The 15,910-nt window shown below is 54.2% G+C and overlaps 1 protein-coding gene and 1 pseudogene across 1 annotated transcript; both read left to right on the top strand.

The window, feature by feature from the left end:
* Positions 1-8,486: 8,486 nt before the first annotated feature.
* Positions 8,487-11,371, top strand: LOC127750600 (ubiquitin-conjugating enzyme E2 E3-like). Its single transcript, XM_052272704.1, has 5 exons — positions 8,487-8,641; positions 8,870-8,920; positions 9,623-9,755; positions 9,981-10,143; positions 10,884-11,371. Exons 1-5 carry the CDS (start codon positions 8,607-8,609, stop codon positions 10,988-10,990), a joined length of 489 nt encoding a protein of 162 aa, XP_052128664.1. The 5' UTR covers positions 8,487-8,606; the 3' UTR covers positions 10,991-11,371.
* Positions 11,372-11,935: 564 nt separating this feature from the next.
* LOC113214049 (fat-like cadherin-related tumor suppressor homolog) lies at positions 11,936-14,427 on the top strand (annotated as a pseudogene).
* The last annotated feature ends 1,483 nt before the right edge of the window (positions 14,428-15,910 follow it).

Raw genomic sequence — 15,910 nt, 5'->3', positions numbered from 1 at the left:
TACGGCCCCGTGTGAGTATGCAACCTGTCCGCACAGAAGAATCCGGTACAGTATCAGCAGAAAAAAATGTGCAGATCACCCACCCTGTGCAAGTAGTACATGCAGGTGCGACTGAAAAGTTGAGTGAGCAGGCTCGCTCCGTGCCACTGGTGCACAACTTGGACGCAACAAGATGAGATTCCAACCTTGACTCACGTCAGCCCATTACTTTCTGGAGCTGGTCAAGCATGGCATGCATGCAGAGGCATAGAAGATAGATTGAAACGGATTAAATAGTTACCGTCAAGCCATGTCCGCTGCACGTACTCCAGGAAGGGCTCCATGGTAGCATACCAATCCCCCTGCCGTGCAGTTTGAGCGAAGTGTTTGAGGTCGTCGAACGCCCCCTGAATGCGATCTGGAGGCAACAAGGGCAGAGCCATGCACATCCGCACGAGCTTCCCGGCAGGCGGGGTGGCCCGGAGATACACAGTCAGTCCCCCCGTCGTTGCCGCCCATCGGCACATAGCCTGAAAAGTACAAAATCTATTTGGCACGCGCACGGACGACTCGTTCACACTGTTATCGACGAAGTTGAATACTCGCAAGTGCTCAACTCCGTAGTCGCACACTTTGCACTTACAAGTGTTCGACTCGGTAGCTGTGCACTTGCAAGTGTGCAACTCCTGTGTTAAACACTTCCTTAGATTGGATGCTCACTGTGGGGTAGTGCTCAACAGACGAGTAGCACACTTGCAAGTGCACAGCTGCCGAGTTGAAAACTTGCAAGTATTCAACTTGCAGTTGCACACAGTTTATCACTACTGTTGTCAAGATGTTAGAGCTCCACGTCCTGACACAGCGCTCGGCCCCATCCCCATGCACTGCACATCCAGAAAAATAGTTTCTTGTTTCAAGTGCACGCTGACACAAGATGAAATTCACCATTGAAACAATGCAATATTGTCTTCGGAATAAGATTTTTCTCTTATTCGAAAGAAAATATCAGCTTGTTTCAAGAGTAAATTTGATCTCGTGTCAGCGTGCACTTGAAACAAGGAAAAATTTACTTGAAACAAGAAACGATTTTTCTGGGTGCGGGTGCCCTAGCGCAGGTCAACCAGCTCTGACTGACACCCTCCCCGTCGTCGCCAACTTTGTGACAAGACCTCGGTAGAGTCATAATGCACAAAGCCTTTGGACTTACTTGATCAATATGAAAGAGGCAACCAGAGATTACTGCATCCACAAACACCTCTGCCACAGCAAGGAATAGAGCCTTTTCGTAATCACACATAACATTCCTGGGGCTGAAGCCTGGCACTGCTTCAGCCACACGACGGAGTATCATACTGTATGCTTCCTTTGTCTTCCGAGTCATTAGAACGCTCACCGCTGGGACCAACTGAAAACAAAGCAGCTGCACTGTAGTTGAAAAGTTCATACGTTGAGGAGCATACATGGTTTGGAAACACTTCACTCTAATTTCTGTAGTCGCCAACATTTTTGCATTCGCGTCTTACATGCAGAATATTGCCAGTCTATTTTGAGGACAAATATCCGTCGAATCTACTATAAATCTCGACATCGAATCGAAGTTTGACACTTTCTTTTTGGCTGGGTACTTATACTGTACCATAGCTATATTCGATTTGGCCACGAGAGCGTGAGCGTGAGAATGGGTTTAGGGCGAATGGGGAAGCGAGGGGCAGGCGAGGGGGAACAGCGCGGGAGACCGCGACAGCGCGAGAGCGTGAAGTCTGACACCTTTTCCCTCCTCGCTCCCCGCCCTTCTCCCTAAATCCACGCTGTCGCGCTCACGCTCGTGACCGTGGCTGACTAGAGCTACAGTACCGCATGCAGCGTTGCCTACTCGCGCCGTGGTGATAAAAGGTAGGCGAGCCCACCCGCACGGCTGCATGCTCTACAATATAACTAAGAATTAGACCATTTCAGTTTCGGTGACAAGAAGAAGAAAATAATAACTAAAACAGGAAACAGTGGGGCGAGGGGCAAAGAGGGGGAAGGTAGTGCTTTTCCGGTTTGTTACTCTTTTCTTATCACCTAACCTAAAGTGGTCTATTGTCCGGGGGCCACAGGGTCACCCTGCTCAGGTGGGCCGCTGCACCCGGCTAAAAAATACGTCTACTGTCCCGCATGCAAATGGGCGGGCGGGTTGCCTATGCGCCACCTGGTATGCGCATTTGCTCGAACAGAGCGCAGCGGCCACCCTGTATGGCGCCTTGCGAATGAAGCGTTTAGGCAAACTGCTTTCGTGTCGTATCCTACAGGGAACTTACCACATCGTAGGAAACTGCCATGATGGTTAACAGCTGATACGTGTTGGGAATGTTCGGTACCATCTTGAAGTGACCATCTAGGTGAAAGTCCGTGGCCTGCTCGAGCGTCTCCCTGAAGTTCGGGCTTATGATTATGGCCGCCTGGCCTTCCCTTGCGTCACCGTCACAGGCGATGACTTCGATGCGTTGCCCATTGGCGGTGGTAGCAAATCGTTGAACAAACTGGGCGTTATTTATCAGCTCCACGAAATGCGGGAGCGAGGTGGGGCGTTGCGGGAATACCCGCGCCCTCGCCCGCCACATAGAGGATTCAATGCGAGACCGTGGCATGTTGATGACCACATCGTCGTCAAGCCTAAAAATAGAAAATGAGAAATGAAGTCCAGTCTGTAGGAGGTACTTTAAACGCGTAGAATAAAACGCGGTCGCGGTAAAGCTGGACTTCTATCCTGCCCGTGATAAAATAGATCGTCTGCAAAACGCGTGAGCAGCGCGTGCCCATATCTGTGACAGTGCATCGCCCCCCCCCCCCCCCCCCCGGTCAGCTGGACCTTAATCCACCACTGCTGTAACTACGGCCCGGGGGTATAGCGACTTGAGTCCGCCTGAGGTTAAGCCCGAGGACATGAGCCCGGGTTGCAAAAGTTGTGTCCCCCCCGGGCGGGTGTCCCCCAGCGGCTCGGGCTCATGTCCGGTGCAACCCGGGCTCATGTGCGGGCCCAAGTCCTCGGGCTCAACCTCAGGCGGGCTCAAGTCACTATACCGCGGCCAGGTGGAATGGGCACTCGCGCACATCGGACGGCACGGCGCCTAACGTGCCGTGCTAGGGTTGTGGTTGTGTTCCAATTTTCATTTTGAGTCGGTCGGTGATATTCACGATATTTGTGCCCCTTCCCCATCAGCATTACTATTGGTTCTACCTCCATACTAAAACATAAGCACAAAAAACGTTCCGCTCTCTATATGTTAACAACCGTGAAAGTCAACGACGCCACCGTGACGAGCCACGTCGCTATGCACCTGGTACTTACAAGTTTGCCTCCTCTTCGTATATTTGAGAGATTGAGCGACTCTCCGTTGCTGCCCTCTCATAGAGCCGCAACCGAAACCTCGTCTCGGCAACGACGTTCGGATTGGGTGGGTGGTCATGGTGCTGCTTCCCATAGAGAAGGCGCCCGTCCTCTTCCCGATCCATTGACGCAGTGCCCGGACAGTCGCCGATGGTGCACCGCAGGCTGAAGTAGTTGGTCGAGGAACTATTTTTCCGATACACGTAGAAATTCACGGTATCCACGTACAACTTGCTACCAGGCTGTTGCCCTGGTATTTCTTCAATCGGTACGCCACCCTGATTGTTATTATTGTCACCGTTGTCATCATTGTCACCATTCTCGCCATAGTCACCATTTTCACCATTCTCACCATTGTCACCATTTTCACCATTCAAATCAAATCCGTTCTCATCACGAACACCAGCAACACCATCGTCTTCTACGTTACCAGCATTGCCACCGCCACCAGCACCGGCACCAACATCCCTGTCATCCTCAGAATTTTCCGCGCCACTGTCGAGCAGAAGGTCTTCAGCGCCGATAGGAACATGGACGTCATCATCGGCCTGGGCGAGCAGAACCTCCTCTTCATTAAGGTCGATGATCATCGGTTGGTGGTGATGGTGATCATCAGCAGCGTCCTCGTACTCATCTTCATCGTCCGTCATGAGTTCTTCGCCAAGCTCCATCTCAGAACAACCGTAACGACTACGACGAGACGCGCGCGAGAGACGCAGGCGGAACAAAAGGATCGCACAGACACGAACTGCTCTGCGCGCAGGTAGCAACTGACAGGACTGGAGGCCGAGGGCCGAGGCCGCGACCGAGCCGTTGCGCGCAGCGCGCCCGGCCTGCCGCTCCGCCCGGGGCCGAGGCAAGCAGACAGGCGCCCGAGGACGGGGGGAAGGGTGGTCTAGCGCGGGGGGGGGGGGGGGGCAAACGGCGGGAACTAGTCGGTCGCAGTCAGACCCCCGATGCACGGAGAACGCTACCCTACACCGCCACCGCCACCTCCACTCAGACTTTGGTTGTTCCTTTCGTCGAACGATGGTCGAAGGATCGATCGGGTCAGCATGCCCATCAGGGGCCGGGGAAGGTCTAAACGGCAAAGCTTCGGTCCGCCACTGTTATAGTGTATTTCGACTACCGGAGGAAGAAGAATAACGGGTAGAACATAAACGTTACCGATTGGTCGAGAACTTTCCGCCTCTACGTCACGCCGGTAGTGGCGGTAAGCACTCGGTCAATCAGGAACCTCCATGTTCTACCCGCTGTGCGTCTTCCTCCATTAGTCGAAATACACTATTGTGCACAACGACTTGGGCCACTCGCGGCGAGCGGGACTTGTCCGTTGGGTGTGTCGCGGTCCGTGCCCTGCGCGATCAGCAGAGTGATTCCGCACAGTGCCTAGTCTTCTCCTCTCCCTCCCACCTTATGCCAGTCACCCATGAGTGCGACAAGGACAGAGGTACGAAAGCGCTGTGCGGAATCACCCTACAGCCCCCTGCAAACCGCGAGCATCTGCGCCTGGGCATAGAGGCCCTTGGGCGCGAACACGGGGCGTGCCCACCCTTCTACCTATATTCCAGGCCAGGTCGTCGTCGAACACTTACGATAGTTTTAAGCCCGCATGAGCGCTCGTGGGAGAGAGCGGCAGCGGCGGTCTCACACCGGAGAAAAGCCATACGAGGGCACATAGTGCGACGAGAAGTTCTTTCAAACTAGTGTTTTGCTGAGACAAGCCCGGTACAGGGTACAGCATGGCATCCGCGGCCCCAGACGGCACCCATAGCGCAGCAGCACAGCCTGGATCGTCTGCCTGATGGACAGCGCTCGTCGTCCAACACGGACTTGACCTTCAAGTTGCTCCTGGTGGCCGACCTGCCCAACCTCCGCCAGTTGACGTGCTGCAACACCTCCACGGGCTGGAGGCTTTGGCTGCCTGCGAGTCCCTCCGCGCCCCAGAGCTCATAATCCAGGCCAGCCCCAAGTTCAGGCCGGCTGCCGCGCGTACCGCCAGCGAGGACAAGCACCAGCGCGAAGTGGAGCTGTTATACTGGCCCGCGTTGGCCGCGGCCGGCGACGTCGGTGCGCACCTCGGTCCATGCGACAGGGCGGGCGGGACCCGAGCAGGTCAATGAGTTGCGGCGGAAGGTGAGCAGGCAGTCGTTAAGAACTGCCTCCATAAGCCAGGCTCTTTCCTAGCGTGGTCCCAGTACAGCAGCGTGAGCTCGTCAGGCGTCAGGCCCGTCTAGTCTACACGGTGGTCCACAGACCCCTTCCTTTATTTTGCTCATGTTGTACCGCATGCAGGCATGCGGGCGGGGCTGTCAGCACCGGGCTTGTCCGGCAGGCTGACCTTAGTCAGCTGCGCCCGCGCAGGAAGTTTGATAGCGGCAAGCGCATAACTATATCCAGTTAAGAATTGTGTATTTCGACTAACGGAGGAAGAAGAATAGCGGGTAGAACATTAAGGTTCCTGGTAGGCCGAGCGCCTACCCCCACTACCGGCGTGACGTAGAGGCGAGTAGCTCTCGACTAATCGGTAACGTTTATGTTCTACCCGCTGTTCTTCTTCCTCCGTTAGTCGACATACAGTATAGGTCGTTTTCACGCTAACGCCGGGCTCGCAGCCGCAACATAGCCTATGATGGCGAGGCGCACGATGCGGGCCACGTCGTTGGCCTCGACGGCCATGTCCTCGCCCCGGTTGCCTGGTGCGAACGGGCACGGAGTGCAGCGGGCGGTGAGGAGGGCGACAGCGACAAGAAGGAGCAAGCAGCCGATGGCTTACTGTAGTACCAACTACGTCATGTCGTTCGACCACCACGACGCGACAACGGGGACCTTCGCCCACGCCATGTCGTAACGCCGTCATTACGACACCCCACATACCATGGATCATCTACTGGACGACGTGCTGGCGATGGTGATCTACTACCTCGGCGTGCACGACCTCCTCGCCTGCTGCCTCGTGAGCAAGAGGGTCGAGGCGCCAGCCGTGCACTCGGACGCGTGGTGACACCGGGGGCTTCAGCTTTGACAACAACTACGTAGTGCCTGTGCCCGGTGCTGCGCCTGGCTCCGTGCGTCGGCGTGCGCCCGGCACACCCTGCAGCATTGTACTTGCAGCCTGGGTCCGAAGCCGGAGCTTTTCGTGAACTCCATTCTAGCCGAGTATGCCACCACCATCGAGGAGATCAACCTGGGACGACAAACGGAGCCTGCTGCCACCTGCGCGCGCAGCTCGCCCCAAGGTGGAGGCCGTGGCCGCCTTTGAGTCAATCTTGACCCTGCGCCTCTACGTGAGCTCTGAGAGTGAGCACCGGGGGCTGCCGCCGCGGGGGCCGCGGAGCTCCTCCGGAGCGCCGAGCCCTGCGCCCTGCGCAATGTAATCCTTGCGTACTGGCCGGCGGTCAGCTGCCCCCCCCCCCCTCCCCCCTCCCCGGTCGGCATGGATCTCGTCCTGGCGCTGGCTTGGACATCTGGGATCGCAAGAGTTTGGTGCTGGACAAGTCTTCCGTCCTGTAGCTAAACAGTGCGAGCTCCTCTTACACGTCCCACTGGTCGACGACATGACTTAATTCTGCAGCGGCCCGGGCGCATGCCAGACCTGCCTGGCCGGTCGACGACCGCGGCCTTCGGCTGCTTGTCGCTGTCGACACCGCCCGCTGCACTCCGTGCCCGTTCGCACCAGCCACCCTGGGCGAGGACCTGACCGTCGAGTCCACCGACGTGGCCCGCATCGTGCGCCTCATCATCATAGGCTACGTTGCAGCTGCGAGCCCGGCGTGAGCGTGGAAACGACCAATACTTAACTGGATATAGCACATCACGTACAGCTTCACCTCGCGTGGCCACCCGAAGGCCAGAGGTCTGCATCGGTCGGTGCACCAGTCCCGGGAGCGCCCGAGAGCGATATGTGCGAGTGAGATGCCCGATGCCCGAGATGCTGTCGCTATGACCTCCACGGCGCCGCTGCTGGCCACCATGACGCACCTGCGCGAGCTCCGGGGTGCGCGCGCAGCTCTCCCCAAGGTGGAGGCCGTGGCCGCCATTCAGTCGATCTTGACCCTGCGCCTCTCCATGAGTTCCTAAAGTGAGCACCGGGCTGCATCTCACGAGCACATGTTGCTTTTCGTGCGCTCCCGGGACTGGTGGACCGACCGATGCAGACCTCTGCCGCAGGCCGCCAGGGCCGTCAGCCCGGGCAGCCAGCGCTTGGTCTGTGTAACTACTACTTTGTAGCTACCAGGGCAGACCTCACCTGGCCTGGCCGGCCCCGCGGCCAGCGCCGCTGCCGTCGGGGAGGACAAGTAGAGGGAAGCCGCCCAGCACCGTGCCGCCTGTGGAGCCAGTGCACACACGTACTGGACTTCCCCGCCCCGACCCAAGCGAGGAGTGCTGGGACCGGCTCGCTTAAGGCTAACAAGGCAGCGAGAGAGGCAGTTAAATGAGTCTCCTCGGAACGCCTGGCAACGTTTTGTCTTACACCTGGAAACTCGCAAGTAGTGCGCTCGCTCGTTGACTTTTATCCCCGCCAACACTACTCTAGGTCTATGGAGGCCTACAGTTGCAAAGTAAAGTCAAGTGCAGCAAGGATGGTCACCCGGGGAGCCGAAGTACACTCTAGGACAGGCTGGGCACGGCGGCGTCAATATAGTGTATTTCGACTAACGGAGGAAGAAGAATAGCGGGTAGAACATAAAGGTTCCTGATTGGCCGAGCGCCTACCCCCCCTACCGGCGTGACGTAAAGGCGGGAAGCTCTCGACCAATCGGTAACGTTCATGTTCTACCCGCTGTTCTTCCTCCGTTAGGCGAAATACACTATTGTTGATAAAGATACGTGTTTTTTTTATTCCTGAAGCAAGCTCCGCAACCGATTGACCTCCAAGATGGGCCACGTACTCCTTCAGAACGCAGACATATAGAAAACGTTGTGTGAAGATGACCTAATTTTGACGCCAATTTTGACTGTGAAAACATAATGCGGTGAGGTAGCCAGTTTCAGCTCATTTTGACGTCAAAGAAAATCGTTGACGTTTTTTAAAATTTACGACTGTGTTCCACCTGGAATTTAAGATGGGATGCCAGAGAGGGGGGGGGGGGGGGTCCTGTCGGCTCTGTGCCGAGCCGAATCAGAGCCGACGCCACGCATGCGCATCTTCTTCGTTCAAGTCCGTCCATTCGTCCAGTTCCCATAGCCATCACATAGCTCAGCGTACACGTGTCTGTCCTTGCGTTTCGTTCGAGAAAAGGAGTTATCGCTGACAATGGCTACGATGGAAATACCGTTGGTAGATAAGAGGTAAGTACAGATACTCGTCTAATTTAATGTCCCTTTTAACTCTGGTTCGCGAAGCTAACGCGATTTTACAGACGAAGACGTGAAGTCGAATCGTCCCCCACATAACCTATGCACGAGTCACGACTTACGACTGCTTGGGAGCAGGCTTCTAGGAAAACACATTTTTAGCGTTACAAGTCTAAGAATATGTCTATGTAAACTTTCCTAACGCATACTTTGTTTGTTTAGGTTGAAGGCTGAATTGGCGGAGCTAAAGAGGTGTCCGCTACCGTTTGCCAAGTAAGTTTTATTTAAAGATACTATTTGTAGGCTGACTGCGTTTTTGTTTCACTCGCTTCTTTGTCGATAATCTGTCATGGGGGCTCTTGCACTAGGTGGGAAAGAGAGTGCGCGAGTTTTGACATTGCAGAATCACCCTGCTTGTTTCGTCTGGCTAGGCCTTGCGCTCTTGTCCACTCGTCACCAAAACTTTTGTAAACCTATTTCCCCACTGGAGGGGCTGGGGTGCTAGAGAGATAGAAACACTCCACCGAAACTATAAGGGAGCGGTCCGAACGTTTGAACCCTTTTACTTGAATTTGTGCACAGGCCTTGCACAGGGCGAAGGGGCCACCTTTGGGGTCCTTCAGACAGTTCAGACTTTTTTAACAGGAAGGATTGATTGATTGATTGATTGATTGATTGATTGATTAATTTTTTGATTGATTGATTTATTTATTTAATTCAAAAGGACAAATGTGTCTAACTTGAGTACCATCAGAATGGTAAAAGTGGAAAGACAAGTCCAAATTATTATTACAGGGTTAAATAAGCAGACCGACAGGCTCCATGCCAGACCATATCAGGTAGAAAGAGAGATTTAACAATGTTAGGTATATAAATTATATGCTATGTTGGGGAGGGAGGGAAGAAGAGGGGGGGGGGGCGAATCCGTGCAGTAACTCTCAGTATTATAGTTTTGCTTAATCTTACTTCTTCCAGTGTTGAGCCCAGAGAAGACAATTTCCGGGTCTGGGATGGAGTTCTTCTCGGGCCAGAAAACACCCCCTATGAAGGGGGGAAATTCAATTTCAAATTAGAATTTTATTCTGATTATCCCAATGTTCCTCCGAGGGTAAGTAAATAGAAATCAGTCTTTTTATGAACTGTTAAAACAAAGACGTTTTGAAGAAATATTCAGAACAGCAAACTTTACTCCCCCCAACATACTATATTTTACTTTCTTTTCAAAATTTTGGAAGCTATTTCATAAAGATTCGACGCCATAAATGCATGAAAAATCTCTTCAAACTGCACCAAAATAATAACATATAACAATAATATTTGTTTTTTGTTGCAGGTGACATTCAAGACACGGATATATCACTGCAACTTCAACTCACTCGGTCAAATATGCCTTAGTACCCTCAAAACGGAAGAGAATAAAGGGACCTGGTGTAGTGCAATGGGTGTCTCTAGTCTCATACTCAGCATCCATCAGCTGATTGGCGATGCCAATTTTGGTAAGTTATATTTCCAATTAGGAAAGCTACTTTTCTTAATGAGGTTTCACAAATGTGAGTGGCTTTATCTTACTAGAATGAAGCACCACATTTTACAATTACTTATCCGCATAGCCAAGCATAAGGGTCTCTGGCTCAAACTTTCTTAATAAACTGCCAATTTTGACAAATTTATGTCACCTAATTACTTTAGAAGTGAATATAATTTTTTTATTTTCTATTTAACTTACCAAAATAACCCATTACAACTGTGTTCAGATTAGGCCAGTGTTAAACAACTGTAGGTCTGCACAAACAGTATGGGGGTGTATTTTTCATCAGGAAGCCTACACTGGCATCATCTAAATGCCTAATACTACATCTCATTGAATTTAGTTGCCTTTCTTTTTAATTTTGTCTTATGTTGAAAGTTTACTCAAAAGTTTTTTAAGTCAGAGTTGGTGTGAAAAAGCTAGGTTAGGTGATACCTTTTCTGAATGGCAACAAATACCACAGGTCTTTCACTATATTTTACCAACTAAGAAGCTCATTGCTTAATACGTAATTCCAATGTTTTGTAAAAAAAGAAAATATATCTAAATTTTGAAAGAAAATGGAATTGCTGTAACAATCTGCAGTGCGCCATGCTTTGATACAAACAATAGTCAGAAAAATAATTGCTACAAGCAGCGTTTGTGGCAAGGAGAGCTTGCTTAACATTGTATATCTTTGTAAAGCCTAAAGTATTGCTTTTGTTTCAGATGATCCACTTGTCTCCTCTATCCGGGACCAATACCGGGCAGACCCAAAGGAACATGACAGGATTGCAAGGGAGTGGACTTTAAGGTTCGCTCCCTTAAATGGATGAAAAAAAAGATAGCTTCAGCATGCATACACAATACACAACAGCTCTTGTGTTTATAATTTTCTCTGCCAGTTTACTTATTTCATGTTTAAGTGTATTTTAAGAGATATGTTTAAATTGGGTGGGTTTTCCATTCTTACCACTTATATGATCTCTCATGATACATAATTTTCTTTTTAAATCATGGCAATATGTGTTACTGAATGTTCAAAGACAGATATTAAGTATCTATGATGATGTTTTTTACACTTATTTGCTGTAATGGTATGATAGTTCTACTTTACTTATATTAAAAGGATTTTGTCCAGAGCATTTAAAAAAGAAATGTTAAACACAAATTTTTGATTGATTCCAAAAATATAAATAGGAAAAGAATTTATTAAATACGTTACATTTGTTCTTGAACAACCACCTTCTGTATCACAAACACCCCTTGCGGTTGCTGTTATGTTGCAGTAATACTATGCATGCACTTGGAGATTGTAAGAATTGAACACATCCTTGGATTACGAACAATCAGAATTTTTTTTTTTAAGACAATTTAACAGTTAATTTATGTAGACTGAAAGATTCAATTTACACTATTCAAAAAAATTTCAAGATTATTGAGAAACAAAAACAAAACACAACTTAGATGGTATTTAGACTTGGGTTGTCAGGATTAAACGGGGATGCAAAGAGTACCTCAAATAGCACAAGCTTCTAGACACATGAAAATCTTGATCCATTCATAACATACAGACACTGACGTGGGCCGTTAGAGAGCCAAGTACCACACCTAAAAACAAAGCAGTATATTTTCCCCCCACAATAGATCTTTAGTGTGAAATTGTTTCGACTAAAATATAATAAATGAAAACAGAATAATGATAAGTTCTCAAGGATCACACTACAAACATCAATCAACCAAACAAGACATTAACAATGAATTAAACCTATCTCCCAACAATGTCAGTTTTCACTATTTACATCATTGTTTTGAATGGGAACGAGTTGGAGTACAACGGCAAGCGGCATATCGTCAAGGTTGAACTATGAAGCGTGTTAAAGAAACCTGGTTCAACATTTAGATTGACTGACTGACTCACCCTGCTAGGCACAGAGCAGCGCAAGGGAAATCCACCCCTACGACCCTGATTTCCTGGTTGGCGCGCATCGCCAACGCAAACCCACACCCTCCTGGGCCCGGGCGCGGTGGCTGCGTCAGGTCTTGGTGGAGGAGCTGACCGCCCTGGACACGTTGTTCGCGACACGACAGCGTCACTATAAGCGTCTTCTGAACTCTATAGTTCATCGTTTTGGCCCCGGCTGGTCCTCCCGCCTCCCTCCCCTTCCCCGCGTGCTCGGCGCCGGTTTGGTTGCCTAGCCTACTCGGCGGCGGTCGCTTAGTTGGGTGGGTTGCCTATTAGGCGGGCGTTCTCCTACAGGGAAATCAGATGCCGGCTGATGCTTTAGTAAGAAAATGGTTGCGCGAGCGGTGCCCCCCCCCCCCACACACACATACACCAAATGGTGTCATAGAGATGGGTGGCCGCAAGCGCTCTCATTTGTGGATATGACGTGCGAAGAACAGCGCGCGCGCCGCCGGTGTACTCAAAATGGATTAACAAGCCCGAGGGGCTGTCCAGGTGACGGTGCTGGACGCCAACGACAACGACCCCGTGTTCGAGACGCCCGAGCAGACTGTGTGGGTCAACGAGAACGAGCCTCCCGGCCAGCAGGTGGCGCGCGTCGTGGCGCGCGACCGGGACTCTGGGGAGAACGCCTACATCTCGTACCTGATCGCCAACCTCGGCCCCGTGCCCTTCGAGGTGGACCACTTTACGGGCTGGGTGCGCACCACGCAGGTGCTCAACTACGAGGTGATGAAGGCGCGAGTACGTGCTGCGAATCCGCACCTCGGACTGGGGCTTGACCTACCGCCGGCAGACGGAGACCACGCTGAGCGTGCACGTCCGGGACGTAAACGACAACCGGCCACAGTTCGAGCGCGTCGACTGCGTCGGCCACGTGCCGCGCCACCTCGCCATCGGCACCGACATTCTCACCCTGTCCGCCATCGACCTCGACAACGGCAGCGTCATCACGTACCGCCTGGAGGGCGGCTCCGAGGACGGCTGCTTTGCGCTGGACTCCAGCTCGGGCATGCTGCAGGTGACTTGCGACCTGGCCGACGTGCGCGCCGCGCGCCGCGAGCTCAACGTCACGGCCTCGGACGGCACGCACTTCTCGGACGTGCTGCGGCTGCAGGTGAACATGGTGAACGCCAAGCGTGACCCGGTGACGGCCACGCCCTAGACGGGCTTCCACAAGGGCTACTTCGACTGCAGGGAGACGGGCGTGCACCGCGATACGGCTCCAACGTGCACGCCTCCGAGTTCGTCCCGCTCGAGGTGCGCGTCAACGAGTCGCTCGCGCTCGGTGCCATCCTGGTGCGGGTGCGCGCCCGCGCCCGCGACCTGGGCTACAACGGCAAGATCGTGTACGGCATCGCGTCCGGCGACTCGGACTCGCTCTTCAAGATCGAGTCCGCCGAGCTGCGGCTCGTCGGCTACCTGGACCGCGAGTCCGAGTACCTGCTCAACGTGTCGGCGTGGGACCTGGGGACGCCGAGCAAATCGACGCACCGCGGGTGCTGCCCGTCACCGTCCTGGGCGTCAACGACAACGCGCCGCGCTTCGAGAAGCCGCTCTCCAGCTTCCGGGTCACCGAGGACGCCGCCAACATCTTCTGCCTCAACGCCACCGACCCGGACGCCGGCGACAACGGCCGCGTCGCCAACTTCATGGAGACGGACACCAGGATGCCGTGTCGGGCGTGCTGACGGTGACCGCCCCGCTGGACAGGGAGCGCCAGGAGGTCTACGAGGTGCTCGTCGTGACCAGGGACTTCGGCAACCCGCCGCAGAGCTCCACCGCCCAGCCAGGTCCGCGTCACCGTCGACATCAACGACGACCCGCCGCGCCTCGCGCTCCCGGCCGGACCTTTCGGTGCGCGTCCTTGAGGAGATACCCGCCGGCAGCGTCATTGCCGCGGTGCAGGCCTCGGACCTGGACCTCGGGCTCGGCGGCGAGGTGCGTTACAGCCTGACCCAGGCCGACGACGACAGCTTGGACGGGTCGTTACGGACAGGAGTCACTGGTGGCCGCCTGTGCTCTGCCCGCCCTGCGGCGCTTGGAGGTGAGCGCGACGCAACGGCTGACTGACTCACCCTGCTAGGCACAGAGCAGCGCAAGGGAAATCCACCACTACGACCCTGCTTTCCTGGTTGGCGCGCATCGCCAACGCAAACCCACACCCTCCCGGGCCTGGGCGCGGCGGTGGCTGCGTCAGGTCCTGGTGGAGGAGCTGACCGCCCTGGACACGTCGTTCGCGACACGACAGCGTCACTAGAAGCGTCTTCTGAACTCCATAGTTCATCGTTTTGGCCCCGGCTGGTCCTCCCGCCTCCCTCCCCTTCCCCGCGTGCTCGGCGCCGGTTTGGTTGCCTAGCCTGCTCGGCGGCAGTCGATGAGTTAGGTGGGTTGCCTATTAGGCGGGCGGCCTAATACAGAGAAATCAGAGGCCGGCTGATGCTTTAGTAAGAAAATGGTTGCCCGAGCGGTACTCCCCCCCCCCCCATCACCAAAAGGTGCCATAGAGGTAGGTGGCAGCAAGCACTCTCATTTGTGGATATGACATGCGCAGAACAGCGCGCGCGCCGCCGGTGTACTCAAAAGGGATTAACAAGCCCGGAACCGCCCACCGCCCCTCCTGAGGCTCGAGGCTCGACCCTAGCACAGCACGGCCGCCCGGCCTAACATTGATTCTTGCTAATAACTGGTCCAGCGTGCACCCAGCACGTTTACAACCGATCAGCGGAGTGGCACAAAGGATCTGCCTCCCCCCACTCTCGCCCCCTTGCGGGCACCTATCTACATTACACCTTACTCCCCCCCTCTCCCCCTCTCTCTCTCATTCTCAATTCCTAGTCGTGCCATAAGCGGTCTTAACGCACTAAGCGCACCCCCTTCCCCACCCCCTCGCGCTGCGATCTTTTCAGTTTATCATTGGGCGGGGTGGGCCCGGCGCGGCTGGCTCGGCTGGCTCCTCAGCTCTATTCTTACCAGGGAGATAGCACTCGCGGCGCCGCGCGGCGCTCACCCACTCGTCGTAGCGGAGCACGCTGCGCTGCTGTGCTGCCCGTGAGGATGGACAGGGACAGGCCTCTCACTTCGGAACGCATCTGCATGGATTATCTGGATGTAGGTCTGAAGTGTCCAGTTGTGGTTCACTGGTTCCTCATGAGTTCGATCTATGTATTTATTACTCTCTTTCAAGAACGCACTCGTTGAGTTGGCCGTAGACCGCGACAAGATGGACCTACAGCAGTGCGTGTTTACTGCCATCCGGTACTACTTCGGGGCGTACGGTGAGAAAGCATCCCTCTTGGTCTTGGTGCCCGATTAGGCTGCATTGTTAGTCCCATGGGTCCCATGTCACGCGTGCAGTCCGGACCCAGCGTCAGGCCCCACTGGGTGGTGCAGGCACCAGCGCTGGTCCGCGGACTGGCGTTGGGCGCTCAGGGGCCGGGTTGGGCTCGTCCAGACCCACACCGCGCTGCCGTCGCACCCGGGGGACAGCCAGCCACCCGAGCAGCCACAGCAACCACCGGGACGCGCGTCTCCGCCACGACGACCGGTGTGCCTCCAAGAGGGGCTCGCGGGACTACAGCCGCCACGTCGCCTGCAAGTGGGGCTCGCAGGACGGCCACGGCAGCCGCCGGGGCGCTTGTACGTACAGCTACCGGCTGTGCTCAGTCGGCGAGTGGACGGCGTCGCACGGCCGCGGGGAGCACCTTCGCGACCACACCGGCTATCAGCGCGGCCCACGTCTCCCGGCCTCGCGAGCCTTCCTACTTGTGACTGTAAGATATCCCCCCCC

Source organism: Frankliniella occidentalis, unplaced genomic scaffold (genome assembly GCF_000697945.3).
Source record: "Frankliniella occidentalis isolate FOCC.00 unplaced genomic scaffold, Focc_3.1 Scaffold219, whole genome shotgun sequence".
Lineage (NCBI taxonomy): Eukaryota > Metazoa > Arthropoda > Insecta > Thysanoptera > Thripidae > Frankliniella > Frankliniella occidentalis.
Note: the sequence above shows the minus strand (reverse complement) of the source record. Positions and strands in the feature narration are given on the sequence as shown.

What these genes read in the sequence shown, in the direction of transcription:
- LOC127750600 (XM_052272704.1), top strand. Translation starts at nt 8,607, where the DNA reads ATGGCTACGATGGAAATACCGTTGGTAGATAAGAG. An exon ending in ATACCGTTGGTAGATAAGAG is followed by an intron (nt 8,642 to 8,869) that starts GTAAGTACAGAT and finishes TTGTTTGTTTAG; the next exon opens with GTTGAAGGCTGAATTGGCGG. An exon ending in TGTCCGCTACCGTTTGCCAA is followed by an intron (nt 8,921 to 9,622) that starts GTAAGTTTTATT and finishes TACTTCTTCCAG; the next exon opens with TGTTGAGCCCAGAGAAGACA.